This window comes from Nicotiana tabacum, chromosome 5 (assembly GCF_000715075.1).
Source record: "Nicotiana tabacum cultivar K326 chromosome 5, ASM71507v2, whole genome shotgun sequence".
Taxonomy (NCBI): Eukaryota; Viridiplantae; Streptophyta; class Magnoliopsida; order Solanales; family Solanaceae; genus Nicotiana; species Nicotiana tabacum.
Window position 1 is genome coordinate 110,611,093 of NC_134084.1, and position 16,820 is coordinate 110,627,912.

The 16,820-nt window shown below is 34.6% G+C and overlaps 3 protein-coding genes across 5 annotated transcripts in view; 1 reads left to right on the forward strand and 2 right to left on the reverse strand.

The window, feature by feature from the left end:
* Window positions 1-1,734: 1,734 nt before the first annotated feature.
* Window positions 1,735-8,276, forward strand: LOC107763601 (V-type proton ATPase subunit d2). Of its 2 annotated transcripts, XM_075253952.1 has the most exons (11): window positions 1,751-2,110; window positions 4,308-4,428; window positions 5,388-5,495; window positions 5,570-5,672; window positions 6,114-6,197; window positions 6,305-6,385; window positions 6,485-6,570; window positions 6,672-6,731; window positions 6,816-6,864; window positions 7,490-7,624; window positions 7,800-8,276. In XM_075253952.1, the coding sequence occupies exons 1-11, from the start codon at window positions 1,930-1,932 to the stop codon at window positions 7,932-7,934; spliced, it is 1,143 nt and encodes a 380-aa protein (XP_075110053.1). In that variant the 5' UTR covers window positions 1,751-1,929; the 3' UTR covers window positions 7,935-8,276. The 2 variants fall into 2 exon arrangements, with proteins under 2 accessions (XP_075110054.1, XP_075110053.1); XM_075253953.1 differs by lacking the exon at window positions 6,114-6,197 and having other exon boundaries at window positions 1,735-2,110.
* Window positions 8,277-8,802: 526 nt separating this feature from the next.
* Window positions 8,803-11,901, reverse strand: LOC107763603 (blue copper protein). The gene is made up of 3 exons (XM_075253954.1): window positions 11,678-11,901; window positions 10,239-10,580; window positions 8,803-9,361 (listed from the first exon to the last, which is right to left on the reverse strand). The coding sequence occupies exons 1-3, from the start codon at window positions 11,838-11,840 to the stop codon at window positions 9,012-9,014; spliced, it is 855 nt and encodes a 284-aa protein (XP_075110055.1). The 5' UTR covers window positions 11,841-11,901; the 3' UTR covers window positions 8,803-9,011.
* Window positions 11,902-13,115: 1,214 nt separating this feature from the next.
* The window catches only part of LOC107763602 (5-methyltetrahydropteroyltriglutamate--homocysteine methyltransferase-like), a 5,052-nt gene continuing 1,347 nt past the window's right edge, over window positions 13,116-16,820 (reverse strand). For both annotated transcript variants that reach the window (XM_016582092.2, XM_016582093.2), the window contains exons 2-12: window positions 16,485-16,820; window positions 16,309-16,396; window positions 15,858-15,985; window positions 15,399-15,790; window positions 15,151-15,314; window positions 14,947-15,027; window positions 14,693-14,859; window positions 14,510-14,615; window positions 14,139-14,389; window positions 13,849-14,050; window positions 13,116-13,760 (exon numbers count right to left, since the gene is read on the reverse strand). The exon at window positions 16,485-16,820 is cut by the window's right edge and continues 18 nt beyond it. In XM_016582092.2, coding sequence (XP_016437578.1) covers window positions 13,392-13,760; window positions 13,849-14,050; window positions 14,139-14,389; window positions 14,510-14,615; window positions 14,693-14,859; window positions 14,947-15,027; window positions 15,151-15,314; window positions 15,399-15,790; window positions 15,858-15,985; window positions 16,309-16,396; window positions 16,485-16,820 — 2,284 coding nt within the window. In that variant the 3' untranslated portion in view covers window positions 13,116-13,391. The remainder of the gene's footprint in view (window positions 13,761-13,848; window positions 14,051-14,138; window positions 14,390-14,509; window positions 14,616-14,692; window positions 14,860-14,946; window positions 15,028-15,150; window positions 15,315-15,398; window positions 15,791-15,857; window positions 15,986-16,308; window positions 16,397-16,484) is intronic.

A 16,820-nucleotide genomic window follows, 5' to 3' on the forward strand; every position in this document is an offset into this window, starting at 1 on the left:
ACATAACTCCAATGTAGAGATATATAAAATAATAGACTAATTTATTTTTTGAGATGAGAAAGTTTTTTAATAATAATTCATATGGTTATGCTATATGTTATATGGATAAGATAAAACTAAAGACAAAAACATAAACAATAATTTCAAGAAATAAATAAAATATATAAAGATATAATTCAATTTCTTATGTAGTAATATTAATAAAAAATTAAACTTTCATATTAAGTACAAACGGGAAGAATAATTCAATTTAATTTCGTATTGAAAATAATACAAAAATAATAATTATTATAATTATTAGTAGAACAATAGATTTAAAAAATCTAAATATTATAGAACAAAAACTAATGTATAAACAATATAATAGATATAATGTGCTTCTATCCACACTCTAAATTTATTTGATAAAATTAAGTAATTAAATTATTGATAAATTTAAATATCAAAATAGTTATGAGAAAGTCATACAGGATAAAGTCAAGTTAAATTTCAAGAGTAATACAAAATTATATTCATTATATTATTTTAAACTGATATATTATTAAAATTCATATGACAATTTAATTATATTAAATGATGGATAATACAATTAGATAAGCAAGAAACAAAAAGGAAATAAATTTCAAGAGATAGCGTAAAAAATGTATATACTAATTAAATTTCTCATGTAGGAAATAGTAATTATTAAATAGAACCATTAACTTTATAATGAAAAATACAAAAATATAAAGATACTGTTAGGATATTATATATAAGATAAGCATGTTATATATATAACATAAATTAATAATCATTAAAAAAATTGATAGGTTTTTAATAAAAATAATAAAAGGCTTATCTCTTTATATTTTTTTATTAATTCAAAATTATAATTTAGTAAAAGAATATTACATTATTTAAATTTTCAATAAACTACAAATGAAAAACTAATCGAATATTACAGTAGAAAAGAATGTACGAAAAGAGGGGGATAAAGATAATTGTAGGATATTTATATTTTGAATTAATTAAAAAATAAAAGATAAATAAATAACACTCATTGTTACACGAATAGCCAACAAAAATCAATATTTACTTTTTCTAGCCGGTATACATTGATTAAACATAGTTATATATATATATATATATATATATATATATATATATATATATATATATATATATATATATATATATATATATATATATATATATTATATACTATACTAGTATACTATATATACTACAAAACAAGATTTTTCAAAATTCAAAATGAGGGCCCCACCCTTAATGACCACTATTGATAAATTTAGACCAATGAAGAATTTTGAACAATATAATATCAGTTTTAAAAAAATAAAAATATTTTCAGAGTAAGAAAATATATATCTATGTTATATTAAAAAAGAAGTAGTGACAAAATATTAAGCCAATTGACAAGTTAATAAAAAATTACATTAATAAATATATAGTACTAAGTGCTTGCTAATTTAATAAAGAATAAATAAGGAACAAATAATTTATTTGATTTCCTTTGATTTTGTATAGATTTTGTTATATTTATGCACACTATATTAAATAATAAAATATAACTAATATTTATTAAGTTAATATAATATATTAAATTATAATTTTATAAGATTAATATTCTGTCAAATTATACAACCATAACACTAGTAAGGAAGAAAAAAGGAAAAGGAAAAAAAAAAAGAATATACACATACATGTCGTTTTGTCAACGGAACACGTGAGATAGGCTCAGAAGTTGATCGATCTTCTTTGTTCGTTACCGCAACCCACCCACCACTATACACAAAACACCTTATAATTCTATCCAGCATCTTCTCTGCATCATTGATCTGTAGAAAATATCTCCAATTTCCGCTTCAGATCTGTATTCTGGATCTTCCAATTTTCCTGGGAGATTCATTCTACTAAAGCAGCACAAATATGTACGGATTCGAAGCGTTTACCTTCAACATTCACAGTGGCTATTTGGAAGCCATCGTCAGAGGTCATCGATCTGGCCTTCTCACCGCCGCCGATTATAACAACCTCTGCCAATGCGAAACCCTAGATGATATCAAAATGCACCTCTCCGCTACTGAATACGGTCCTTTTCTCCAAAACGGTAAGAATTTCTTCCTCTTAATTTTCGTAACTTCATTGCATCTGATCGTAAATTAATTGAATTTTGACTCCGATTTGTATGTAAAAGGTAGTGAGGTAGTTTGATTTTGTAGTTTTGGAATTGGCTTGAAAGTTGTTTACCTTATGTAGAAGACGTTGATAATGCACAACGTATAGCTGGTCTAATGCAACCAATTGATTTATGTATAGTGGATATCTTATAAATTTGAAGTTTGACGTCGATTTGTTATAAAAGATATGAGGTAGTTTGTTTTGTCTTATGGAAGTATTTGAATTCTCTATATTCATCCAATACTCACTAGTTGGTCATTTAAGTCAAATTAGGGGTTTATGGCACTAGAGGTTCTCGAAATCTCGCATTTATCAGTACCTTGACATGAAAATCTTCATTATTATGAGGATTCATCGTAATTTGACTTTGAATTACTAGTTTTACGCTGGCTGTCAACCTAGTACAACATTCACCTTTTATCTGGGATTAGTTGACAATGTGAAAGGCATATATGATGCGAGGTTTTCCGTTAGTTGGGAATTGAAGCGAAATTAGTTTTATGAGGAAAGGGATTGAGTTAATTGATGCATTTAGGAAGGGTTTAGTTTGGCCACCGATGTTGCAATAAGAATCTAATTCTTGCTTTTAGTGCAGTGCTGTTGTGTATTATGATCATGGAACACTATTATCCTTGCTTTAGAGCTGCTCCACAAAACCCTAATTCATAATCTACCCCAAAGACAAGCTACCTGATGCAGTGATGCTCACTAGATGAGTTATTCGATGTCAAATAAAGTGAAGACTGAATCTCCTATTTGAAAAGATCAACTTGCTTCAAAAAAATTTGTTGTCCTGTGCTTAGAAATTTAGTGGATCAAATATGAGATAAACTTGTTCCATACAATAATTGATTTTTCTCTGTAGAAAGTGGTATGACTTGGAGCTTGTTTCCTATGATATTGGATTTGGAATAGATATAGAAATATTAGTTGGAGTACTTGCCAAATTAGACTGTTATTCTCTTTTGACCAAGGGAACGTTCTTTTGTACTCCATTATTCAATTTTTCCTTTGGGGGCAGTATAGTAGTTGAGAGAAGAATCTCAAAAAAAATTAGGTGATAAGCATTTGAGATGAAGCAAGCGCTTGTATTGTAAGTTTCTCAGTGTTTCGGGATATCAATTTGTTTTATTGTTTTGACTGGCTCACTTTATCCTACTCCCTCTGTTCCCAAAATTATGATACTTTTCAGAGTCAAACAAGTTGTTCTGTGACCATGATTTTTCATATACCTTTTAAATACTTTGAATTGTTAATTATTGTGATTTATAGTACTTTTTATGTAGTTTCCAAAAATGTGGTAAATTTTATTTTAAATTTTTTATTGATTCCGTGTCTAAATTCATGGTCAAAGTTAAGAAGTTGTTCTTTGACCATGATTTCAAGAGTCAAACAAGTTGTTCTTTGACCATGATTTTTCATATACCTTTTAAATACTTTGAATTGTTAATTATTGTGATTTATAGTACTTTTTATGTAGTTTCCAAAAATGTGGTAAATTTTATTTTAAATTTTTTATTGATTCCGTGTCTGAATTCATGGTCAAAGTTAAGAAGTTGTTCTTTGACCATGATTTCAAGAGTCAAACAAGTTGTTCTTTGACCACGATTTTTCATATACCTTTTAAATACTTTGAATTGTTAATTATTGTGATTTATAGTACTTTTTATGTAGTTTCCAAAAATGTGGTAAATTTTATTTTAAATTTTTTATTGATTCCGTGTCTGAATTCATGGTCAAAGTTAAGAAGGTTGACTCTCAAACTCCAGAAAGTATCATCCTTTTTTTGGGACGAAGGGAGTATATGTTTTCTGTACTAATTGAATTTCCTTAAACCTTGTGGGTAAAATGTTCCTCTTACCCAATGTTGTAATATAATATTGTGAAATGGAAGCCAATAGCCTGAAATCATTCCTCAAGGTGATTTTGTCTTCAAAATGTCTAGATTCCAGAATATGCTGGATCTGGATAGGCAGGAGGAATTCTAAGCAGCTTATACTAGGCAGTTGCTTAAATGCCAATATTTTAGGAATTTTTCAAAGCACACCGCTCTTGTGCAATGCTCAACAGAGAGCACTTTGACACTTTAAATTATTCTAGTTTTGCTGGCCTTTTGCAATTTGCAGAGCCTTCCCCTTTACATACAACTACGATTGTGGAGAAGTGCACTCTTAAACTTGTCGATGAGTTTAACCACATGCTCTGCCAAGCCACCGAGCCCTTGTCATCCTTTCTGGAGTACATCAGGTACATATTATTTGTGTTGCTGGGAAAAATTGTCTCTTTATCTATATACCACTTTTCTATTTTTGTGTGCATGGTGAATTATCTTAGAGAAATATGATAACAAGTTATCCTGCAGTGCATGATATTTGAAATTTTACCTTTTTACATTAAAGGGCACCTTTTGTATAATAGAACTGAGAACTCATTTGTACTATTCCATTAACATAGGGTTTATTATGTTGCATTAGGCTGTATGGCTGTATATCACATACTTAGTTAGTCTCATACCCTTAACTTTTACCTGTATTTTTCAGGAAAATGCATCAAAAATTTTGTATTAAGAAAAAGATGAAACAATACCAAATTGGTGCTGCTCTTTAAGAAAGATCAACTATTACTTCCTTAATAAGCATTTTAGTCGTAAATAGCAACGTGGGTGTTACGCATCCTTACAAGTAGTTACAGCTCTAAAGAGCTTAAAGATATTAATACGATACTATATACGTTATTTTTATTTCACAAATAAACAAATAAAGTTATAATGCGTCTATCTTTCCAGCTTTGTTCTTAACCCCTTTGAAGCATATTCTATTCCTTTCTTCCCAGAGCTTCCAAGAGATGCAGAAAGGAGTTATGTCCTAAAGTTCCCTAACATTAATGCAGATTAGGCAGCCTCTCCAGATAGTTTAGCAGTCTTGCAGTTGTTAGCAGTTAGCATTACCCAAGATGCCCCATTTCTTTAGAGAATGTTATGAGCAGTAGAGAATGTTCCTTTAGAATACCTATTACACCATATCTTCTCCCATTTCTGCAAGTTATCTTATGTTGTTGGAAAGACAGTCAGAGAAGATGATAGACTTGGAAAGTTTAATTCGATTTGAAACATAGCTCATTAACTTCATTATCTAAAGCTCATTAACATAGCTCCACTTCTGCAATGTGATTGAATCTAAATTGTGGTGTTCCTTCACATGGTTCAGATATGGTCACATGATTGATAATGTTGTCTTAATTGTCACCGGAACTTTGCATGAGAGAGATGTCCAAGAATTGTTGGAGAAATGCCATCCTTTGGGCATGTTTGACAGGTATTGTTCCAGATGCATGCCTTGGATTTTTATAGCTAAATGAAATATGTATTAACCATTTTAATATTTTGCAGCATTGCTTCTCTGGCAGTTGCCCAGAATATGAGGGAGCTATACAGGCTGGTGCTTGTTGACACACCCTTGGCCCCATACTTCTCTGAGTGCATTACTTCCGAGGTATCAAATGTTTCACCCTTTTCTTTTAACTTTGATATGGTAATCAGAAACTACCTATTGCCGTTTCCAAATAATAAAAGGTTGCATATGCTTTTAGGGGTCGTTTGGTACAATGGTGGGATATCCTAAAATATCCCAGGTAGTGGGATATCCCATGGGATTAGTTATCCCACCTTTTATATGAGATAACTAATCCTACTATTTTAGTGTAAAAGTTGTCCCAGGATTAGCTAATACCCAAACCAAACATGGGATAAAGTTAGTTCCAAATTCTATCCCGGGATTATTATCCTTATCCCTTGTACCAAACGACCCCTTAGTTTTCTTGAGTATCGACCTTTTCATTTCATGCTGTCCCTTTGAAGAATCAATATCGAGTAATTGGTTGTAGCTCCATGCACTTCATATGTAGTTAACAAGTATCCTCTTCCCGCATTACAGGGCCCTAGTATTTTGTCACTGATTGCTTGCAGTTTTGAGGATGATAGTTATCTTATCCGTTTTTGTGCATTCCAAGTAGAATTGGTTCGTAATTTCAGAGTATCTTTCATCATGCATCAGTTGCTTTTATCAGTCTGTTTTCTTCCATGTATGAACATATCCTCTCATATATGAGACTTACTTTTGAGCAGGACTTGGATGACATGAACATTGAGATTATGAGAAACACATTATACAAGGCGTACCTTGAAGATTTCTATAGATTTTGCCAGGTACAATCTGTTGTACAATTTCTATCATATTTTCCTACTCTTCATTTTAATAAATTTAGCACTCGTTTCACTTGTCTAATATGAAAATTTTGCAAATAGAAACTAGGTGGTGCTACTGCAGAGATCATGTCTGATTTGCTTGCTTTTGAGGCCGATAGAAGAGCAGTTAATATTACCATAAACAGGCATGTCACTGTTTCAGAATTTCTTATAATCTTGCTGGACAACGTTTATCATGGACCTTGTCATAATGTTTCTACTATTAACAAACATTTTTCATTTGCAGCATCGGCACTGAGCTAACACGTGATGACCGCAGGAAGTTGTACTCTAATTTTGGCTTACTGTAAGTTCATGTAGCTCAGTCTTTTATGTTCTTGATGGCATATGCTGCGTAACATCTCTTTCTGACACTGTCTATGTTAAATAGTTATCCATACGGTCATGAGGAACTTGCCATATGCGAAGACATAGATCAGGTATTGTATGAGCATCTTTCCTTTATTCTTCTTGTCGCTGCTTTTATGCCGGTGAAATATTCTTGCGTTGGTTAAATAATAGTTAGCTAGATACTATGATTCAGTAGTCTTGTTGGGGTGCTACATCGCATGCAGTTCTCCTTCCCCCACCTTGCCCTTTAAAAGGAGAAGACTGAAGCATCATATAGTGCCGGGAAGTGGGCAAGAAATCCTTTCCCTATTCTTTTTTGTGAGGGGGGAGTGCAATGGTGGCAATGGTGGAAGGTTTAAATACTATTTGAAGGGAGCGGAGAGATAAGAAGAAGAGGGGAGAAAACAAATACAGAATTTTGTTTGTCGAGTAAAGGATACAAGCTATTGCGCCGTTTCAATTTATGTGACGCATTTTTCTTATTAGTCCACTCCAAAAGGAATAACACATTTTTGATTTGGAAACCATTTAAGTTAAAAAATTTCAAATGTCTTATAGCAAAACAATTATTATATGGTATGTTTAAGACCACAAGTTTCAAAATCATCCTTTTTTTTTCTTAAACTTCATGCCGTGTCAAACTACGTCACATAAATTGAAACAGAGAGTAATATTTTTCGTGTCTTCTAAGTGTCCTCTTACTACCTGTTGTAGGTCCGTGGTGTTATGGAAAAGTACCCTCCTTACCAATCCATCTTTGCTAAGTTGGCATATGGGGAGAGCCAGATGCTCGACAAAGCTTTCTATGAAGAGGAAGTCAAACGCCTCTGCTTAGCTTTTGAACAACAGGTTTGTTCATTTGAGCTCTCTGTATAAAAATCCTATACTGTTAATGTCTCTTACTTGTACAGGACAACCTCAAAATTTCCCCACCCCAAAATGTTCCTCCAAGAAAGTGATAGGGAGCAGAAGCAGAAGGACAATCCATCTGCTTGATTGATATTTTCTTTTCTTTTCATTGCAGTTCCACTATGGTGTATTTTTTGCATATGTAAGGCTGAGAGAGCAGGAGATCAGGAACTTAATGTGGATTTCTGAATGCGTCTCTCAAAACCAAAAATCCAGAGTCCATGACAGTGTTGTTTTAATATTTTGGTAATTTAGCCATATTTGAGATGACGTGTTCTCCATGCTCATCTGTGAATTTGATTTGCACGACCATTTGTTGATAACTATGAGTTTTTGGTTAAGAAGGCCTGAACCCAGTCGTAGGATGGGTGTTACAGTAATTGTGAGGCCATTCTCCGTGGAACTTGTCATATCTCCTATGCCCTTCCAAAGCCGTAGGATGGGGGTACAGTTTCACATGAATATTACCCGTTCATTTGCAACTTAATAAGTCATTGTTTGTTGGTTAAATTTGTCATCTGGAACAATACTTGGATTGATGTGTATCAATGTATCACTATTTATTGAGTTTTGCTGCTGTCAGTTACTTGAATTACTGGAATTTAATTAAATGGGTATTTCCTTTGGTAAAGCGATGAGTTATAAAATATCTGCTTGAACTTGCAGGGCTGAAACATTAGAAACCGCAGTAGAGGAGAATGAGCATTTGTTGTTGATATAAGAAACTGAAAGTTTTCCTCTGTTTTTAGTTATGAACAAAAACTTCATATTGGCGATGATATGTCTTTGCTAATTGATCTTTTTCTTCGAGTCTCAAATCACCTAAGATATTTGTAGGTGGCTCAACAGTATCTTCTAATAACTTCATGTGTTAAGACATTGAAAGAAAGTGGTTAGCGAGAGGGTTCTTTCCTTAAAATAATTCTTCTTTTGTTATATGGTTAACAGATACCTTCTAAAAGTTACTCATCTATTCTGTTTCCAATCGAACCAAATAACATTAGATAAGCAATAACTTCCTCTCTTCCCTTGGACCAAAAATAGTAAAGGAAAGATGCTGACAATTATAAATACACGTAGAAAAACTAAATGAAAGACACAGAAAAAAAGATCCAACGTGATGGAATCAGAGTTTTTATTCCAAGTAAACATACATGTTGAAACGTTGTTAAAAGCCAATCAATGACTTATATTATTAGGACCCTCCCGTCCTCACAAAATACAATCTTTACCCAAAAGTTACCAATTATTCATTTATTCCTGCCTAGATGAAGGCAGGTTTTGTGTTCCAACACAAATGTAGTATCCAAAGGCCATTCAACTTAGATCAAACTAATGTTAGAATTGTCCAAATTAAAACCACACCCCCAACAAAAATCTTGTATGCAGATGTAGTAACCTTGTATGAGTTGTTTGAGTCATCCTTCTTTGGTGCCGGTCCCGGAACGGGAGCTTCCGGTGCCGGAGCTCCACCTTCCACGGTGATGACAAGCTTTTGGTTATGGTCGGAGCAATGTGTTGGAAAACCACAAATGTACCATTTTTTTCCGGGCTTAGCCAATGTGAGCACATCATGACCAGTAGTTAATCCTTCACTTGGTGGAGGAGCTATGCAGCTTTGGAAAGCAGTTTGGTTCACTTTGAACACATTATGATGCCCTTTGGTATACTTAAAAACTGCATCAAAGACGAAGAAAAAAATAGAAAATAGTTCAAGTAATAGTTACATCATTTAACTAGTTAAATAGCTTCCTTAAGCCATATAATAAATAATAATTCCTCATTTCTATTAACCAATTGAGAAAAGGAAAAGAAAGAAGAAAAGAAGTGAAAATTACATTCTTCCTATTGATTAATGAAGAGAAATAGAACAGAGAAATTACACTAAGTCAAGAAAAGAGGAGTTACTTCCGATACTCCACAAAGGTTTTGATAGTCCTTTACTACTTTTGATTCATGCCATCTATCTTTTAAGGCTTTTGCATATTACTCGGGAAAGATATTTAATACTCCCTCCGTTTCAATTTATGTGAACTTGTTTGACTGGGCACGGAGTTTAAGAAAAAATAAAGACTTTTGGAATTTGTGGTCCAAAACAAGTCAAGAAGGGGTCCAGAGTATTTATGTGGTTATAAAAGCTTTTCACTAAGGGTATAATTGTAAGTTTAAGCTAAATTGTTATCAAATTTAGAAAGGGTCATTTTTATTTGAACGAACCAAAAAGTAAATAGGTTCACAAAAATTGGAAAAGAGGGAATACTTTTAATCATAAGAGTATTTGTCTAGATTACTATTTATCTCTCCTTAAGTATCTCACTAAATTAACACAGCAATAAGAGTAGATCGGGAAAAAAGTAAAAAAGACTTCTTGTTATTCTAATACGACAAATATTTACATAAACGACTAATATTTGAGACCAGAGACCATATACAAAATTGTAATATAGGATCCACTTTTATATTAGTAAACAAAACGTTAATCCTTAAGAACATTAACTTTATTTTCTTTCTAGACCACTTCATAAGAATAATAGAATGGTTATATATGGCATACCTAAGGTGTCTCCAACTTTGAAAGTTTTGTCTTTGGCCCAAGCTTGATAATCAACATCAATGGTCCAGCCTTTATCACCCCCTACCCAATACTCAGCTGACGGTGCCGGAGCGGCGGGTGCCGGTGCCGGAGCTCCATCTTCGACGGTGATGACAAGCTTTTGGTTATGGTCAGAGCAATGTGTTGGAACACCACAAATGTACCATTTTTTACCAGGCTTAGCCAATGTTATCACATCATGGCCAGTAGTTAAAGCTTCACTTGGTGGAGGAGCTGTGCAACTTTGGAAAGCTGTTTGGTTCACTTTGAACACATTATGATGCCCTTTGGTATACTTAAACACTGCATCAAATGAAAAGAAGACAGGAAAATGTTTTAAGTAATAGCCACCGTTTAACTGGTAACAACTTGTTTGTTTTAATATGACCTCCGGTCCATTTTAAATGTCATTTAAGTTTTGTGGCACACCCATTTTTCAAATTGGTGAAAACAATACGGCTAGCCAGTTTTCGGATTGGTAATCGAAAAATAGCCAGCATTGCAAAGTCATTGAAAAATAGCTAGTCCCTCTGTTTCAAAAAGATTGATAATATTTCCTTATTAGTCTGTTTGAAAAAGATTGTCATCTTTCAATGATATGACAGGTTTCCGACCACAAGTTTCAAAAGTTTTACAACCACACAAATGTTATGGCTTATTTAAGGTCACGTATCTCAAAAGTCTTCCCTTCTTTATTAAAGTTTGTGCCAGGATAAACTAAGATAATCTTTTTGAAACGGAGGGAGTACTATTTTATGCCGAGATAAAATCTCGACAAAAATACCTCGCTGAAACACGAAAAGTTCCAGCATAATATGTTGGATTATGGAGCTTCTGCGTATAAACTTATAGCATATTATGTTGGAACTCCTGCACATTATGAAATTCTAGCACTTTATACTGGAATTCATATGTAAAAAAATTCGAACTCAAGCATATTATGCTGGAATTTTTCAGGATTTTTAAAGGTGTTTTTCTTCAGATTTTATCTGTATATGAAAAAATGACTAAATTTTAATTACTTTTAAAATTATAGCTATTTTTCGATTACCATTTATAAATCATGCTATTTCTAATGTATTTTTCCCCTTCAAAATGAGCTAAAATATTTGGCCCAACTCCACCTAATAAGCAGACTGAGTTGGCTGGCTCACGGATCAAGTCCATTTTAGTGGCCCTACAGAAAATCATTTAATAGCATTATGTTTTAAGGTTTATTTGACTAAATTTCCCTTTTATCTCTTCTAAAAATGAGTAATAGTATTACTTAGCTAAAACGACATTTAAATGAACAGCGTGAAGTAATGAATTGAGAAAGTGAAAGAATACAACTAATTGAATGTTCACTAACAGTGTAAAAATAATTTACATTATCAATATATATCTTAAATATGTCATACCTAAGGTGTCTCCAACTTTGAAAGTTTTGTCCTTGGCCCAAGCTTGATAATCAACATCAAGGGTCCAGCCTTTGTCACCCCCTACCCAATACTCAGTTGCCATTGTGATTGCAGGCAGAAATCCTGCAATCATTATGATTAAACACAAAATCTTGGAAGCCATGTAAAATTCTTCTTAGGAGCTTACTAAAATAGAAAACTTTAAGGGTGAGTTGAAAAAAGAAAAATTGGTATATGGCAATTTATAGCTTAACTTAACAAGAAAGCTTAGCGAGATCCGAGGATAACAAAGTGATTGATTAATTTGAATTCTAAGTACGTGAACTCCAATGAGTTAGCCTGGCAAATATTCCACTAATTATTCTCGTAAAGTTCAAAGAAGAAAAAGGGAGAAGAAAACCTTAGTATTGTAGGTAGATATTTCCTCTATTCCATATTATTTGTCTTTTATGATTTTTGCTCGTTAAAAGAATTTTAATGGCTTTAATTATAAGATAAGTTTTCTAAATTATCGTTATTTTTTTCTCTTAAATGTTTCATCTTATTAACACTCGACTAATTGGAGTAGTAAGGCTAATAAAAAAAAATAACATATATATATATATATATATATATATATATATATATATATATTATTTTTCTAAAACGCCAAATATTTCGAAACAAATTCAGTTTGCTAAAACGATTATTATTTGGAACAGGACGGAGTAGATTGTTAGCTTTTATAAGGAATTTTATCATACCCAAAATTAAAGCGCAAAAAAAAGAGAATACAAATATGACCATAGTTTATCATGTTTTAAGCTATAGGGTCACTCATATTGGAAATAATATGTCTCCATACTCTTAAATTGTGGAGCGTATGCTTGCTATGAAACACTATTTTTTTCAGCGAGTGGAGTACATTACCATTCTATTTTACTTATATTTGTCTACATGGTTGCGTCGTAATAGACTACCTACAACATAATCTCTTAAAGTGTAATCTTTCCCCGGACCTTATGTGAATACGGGATTGCTTCGTGCATGAAGCTGGTGTTGATACTGTTTTGTTCTTGTGTTTTTATCTTTATCCTAAAAAAGGACCTCAAAGAATACATTCTTAAAAACTTAGAGATTATCACATGTTTGACTGGTTGTTTGCTAGGAAAACTCTTTTGGAAACAGATACTGTTAATAACAAACACATCCAGGATCTTAACCACTCCCAATTTTGGGAAAGGATCCTTTTTTTTTTTTGAATAATTGTGGTTTAAATGTTTTGTGAATGTAAGGTGAGTGTAGAGATGAAGCTTCTTAGATTTTGATCCTTATAGGTAAATGATGGTTTGCAGGATATTTGACATTTGGAATGGCAACTCTTTTGAAAGTTGTTTTCTAAATATGGATTTAAATATGGTCACATGGTGTATTGAAAATAAAAAAGAACACAGAAAAGTGAGCATAAACTGACAAGATTTCTCTGATTACTTCTCCAAAATACATCAATCCGCTTGCTGGTATTGTAATAAGGAAATCCAAAAACCATCAAATATAGTTGATAAATGATTTTCAAGAAAAGGATAGCTCCGAAAAAATCAGCAAAAGGTCCAGAGGGCAGACTAACCTACACAATAATATTTCATCGCAACCACAATTATTTAAAATCAACAGAGAAATTTCTCATTAAAGTTCAAAGAACACCATGTTATAGTTGATTCAAGAATCCTCTAGTTCACTTGGCACTGGCAAGCTGAGTGCGGATGGACTTGGCTGCAGACACCATGTTTTGCAGGGCTGGTTTCACCTCGGTATACTTGCGAGTCTTGAGACCACAGTCGGGGTTGACCCACAAGATGTTGGTGTCAAGAACTGCAAGCATCTTGTTAACTCTATCGGCTATCTCCTCTGTGGATGGTATTCTTGGAGAGTGGATGTCATAGACACCGGGACCAATGCCAGCTCCGTACTTCACTCCCTCCCTGAAAACTGAGAGGAGTTTCTCATCAGAACGTGAGTTCTCGATGGTGATCACATCAGCATCCATGTCGATGATGGAGTGGATAATGTCGTTGAAGTTGGAGTAGCACATGTGGGTGTGGATCTGCAAGCCACAAAAGATAAGCTCATTAACAAGCAGGTATCGGATTAAACGAAGTTCCGGAGTTAAAACAACAAGATCAGAATAGAACCTGTGTAGTGTCCTGGATGCCGACGTTGGTGATTCTGAAGGAGTGGACAGCCCAATTCAAGTAGAATGCGTGTTCAGACTTCCTCAGAGGCAAGCCTTCTCTCAAAGCAGCTTCATCGATTTGGATCACAGTGATTCCTGCCTTCTCCAAATCCTCCACTTCATCCTTAATGGCCAATGCAATCTGGTAGCAGGTCTCAAACCTAGAAAAAGCAATGATGGTAAACATTATAAACATAATCGGAGAAGGTATAAAACTCAAATTAGGAGGAGGGTATAAATTGAAGTTACCTTGGCTGGTCATTTCTGACAAAAGACCAGTTGAGAATGGTGACAGGGCCGGTAAGCATTCCCTTCATTGGCCTCTTGGTCATATTCTGAGCAGCTGAGGACCAGAAGACAGTCATTGGCTTTGGGCGGCTCACATCACCATAGATGATAGGTGGCTTCACACATCGAGATCCATACGATTGAACCCATCCATTAGCAGTGAAGGCAAAACCAGATAGCTGCTCTCCAAAGTACTCAACCATATCGTTCCTCTGCATACATCAAGCATTCAAACTTACCAATCCATATTTACGCATGCGAGCGTGTGTATATGGACAGAAAAGATGCTAATACATGCATATGCATGTAAGTTAAGTAGGTAATTGTCCTACCTCAGGCTCTCCGTGAACCAAGACATCAATGTCAAGCTCTTCTTGGAGATCGACAACCTTCTTGATTTCCTCCTTGATGGCTTTAACATATTCCTCCTCGGAGATCCTATAAATAAATGAATTATGAGATGAGATGTTCAACAGCACCAACAGTAAGAAGCAGAAAGCAAGTATAACACTGACTTCTTGGCCTTGTATTCACGACGAACTCTTCTAAGCTCCACTGTCTGAGGGAAGGATCCAATGGTGGTTGTAGGCAGAATTGGTAGGTTAAGTTTCTTTTGTTGGGCATCAAGTCTAGCACTAACATTTGTAGCACGGTGGTGGTCAGATCCTTGAAGAGCAGCGGACTGAGATATCACAAGAGTAAAAAGTAGTAAGTACAATATGATACAAGTCATTAGAAAGAGAAGACGATCCTTCAGTTCAACACTTACAGCCTTTTGAACAGCTTCATTTGTCACTCTTGGGGAGGACTTTCTGGAAGCTTGAGCAGCAGCATTGGCAGAGAAAAATGCCTGAAAGTACAATGAACACATTTAGCCGTGATATGCAAAAAACTTTGTCGAGAGTATTAAGTAAAAAAGACTCATTTCCCGAAGTGATTTTTTAAAGACCTTTAAGTTAAGAACGAACTATACCTCATCCTTGGCACCAGCCAATGCCTTGGCTAAAGCATTTACTTCAACAACCTTTTGGGCAGCAAATGCGAGCCATGATTTGATTTCATCGTCTAGCTTTGGCTCATTGACTAGATCAACAGCAGTGTGGAGTAGGGAGCAAGATGTAGAGACAACAAGCTTGTCTGCATAATTGAAAGAAAAAATTGATCATTTCCTGCAACAAAATCACTACCAACTATCAAGTGATGAGATAGGAAATACATTACCTTTTCCTACAATGCCCTCAAGAGATTGCAGGAGGTTAAGAGATGCAGCAAGATCATTAGCCCAAATGTTCCTTCCGTCAACAACTCCAGCAAACAAGTACTTGCCGGAAGGGAAACCACCCTTGATTAAATCGAGGGTCTGAGTTCCACGGACCAAGTCAAAGCCAAATCCGGTAACTCCTTTCAAAGCAGTGAGGGTTTTGAATGCCTCAGCAGGAACGTCAGCAAAGTAGGTCTCAACGATAACATTAAGGCCAGATAGAGATGACTCTAGGTCAGCATAGGCCTTGGTGAATGCTTCCAATTTGTGAGCCTCTAGATCCAACACAAGCGTAGGTTCGTCAAGCTGAATCCAAGAAGCGCCAGCTGCCTTCAACTCCGCAATAACTTCCCTGCATTGACAATTTTAAGTTAGAGTATGTCCATTCAGATATAGCGGGCCGGAAAAAAAAAACTTACTTGTAAATTGGAAGGATTTTGTCCAGAAGTGACAACAGGGGGAAAGATTTCTCAACACCCTTAGCAGGTTTGGAAAGCAACAAGTATGAAACTGGACCAACAAGTACTGGAACAGTATCTACTCCAAGCTGCGTGAGTAACAAGATCAAGATCAATAAATCAATCATCTAATCTTTTATTTCCATGCATAAGCATAGATTTAACAGGACAACGTAAATGCTGTACATAAATATGCATCAAAACAAAATGAAAACACAAAAGAAATGAACAATCGTCTTTCTAGACCACAAATCCGAGCTTGTATCTGCTCTCTTCAAAAATCACATAAAGCAAAAAGTGAAGTCCATGATGATGAATGATCACATCCATTAACTATATTCCCCTTCCAATAGTTCAAGAATCAGACATGTATTGTAAAATGAAAAGTATACATAAGAAAAGAATCACATACCCCCTTCGCCTCTTTGTACTCATCTACTGCCTTGTGAGAAGCATAAGAAAAGTTAACATCAGGTCCCAACTCAGGGACAATGAAGTGGCTGGATCAAACATTGAAAAACCATAAATCAGCACACGGACAAGATAATCATATATCCGATGAAAAGAAAAAGTTGATGTGTCACTTACTAGTTGGTGTCAAACCACTTTGTCATCTCCATAGCAGGGACGGAGGCATTTCCTCTGGCCATGGAGAAGTAAGTGCCGAACCCGATCTCACCACTGGTCCAGTTGTACCTAGAAGGGACGGCACCAAGCATTGCGGTTGTGTCGAGCACTTGATCATAGTAAGAGAAGGTGTTGCTGGGAATGTACTTAATACCAGCATCAGCCATCTGTTTCCAGATGGATGACCTGAGGTCAGCAGACACCTTCTTCAAGTCCTCAGCGCTGCTCTTTCCATCCCAGAAAGACTCAAGAGCAAATTTGAGCTCTCTCTTTGGGCCCATACGGGGGTATCCAACA

What these genes read in the sequence shown, in the direction of transcription:
- LOC107763601 (XM_075253952.1), top strand. Translation starts at nt 1,930, where the DNA reads ATGTACGGATTCGAAGCGTTTACCTTCAACATTCACAGTGGCTATTTG. An exon ending in CTGAGTGCATTACTTCCGAG is followed by an intron (nt 5,673 to 6,113) that starts GTATCAAATGTT and finishes CCCGCATTACAG; the next exon opens with GGCCCTAGTATTTTGTCACT. An exon ending in GCTTAGCTTTTGAACAACAG is followed by an intron (nt 7,625 to 7,799) that starts GTTTGTTCATTT and finishes TTTTCATTGCAG; the next exon opens with TTCCACTATGGTGTATTTTT.
- LOC107763603 (XM_075253954.1), bottom strand. Translation starts at nt 11,840, where the DNA reads ATGGCTTCCAAGATTTTGTGTTTAATCATAATGATTGCAGGATTTCTG. An exon ending in CAAAGTTGGAGACACCTTAG is followed by an intron (nt 10,581 to 11,677) that starts GTATGACATATT and finishes CATTTGATGCAG; the next exon opens with TGTTTAAGTATACCAAAGGG. An exon ending in CAAAGTTGGAGACACCTTAG is followed by an intron (nt 9,362 to 10,238) that starts GTATGCCATATA and finishes TCTTTGATGCAG; the next exon opens with TTTTTAAGTATACCAAAGGG.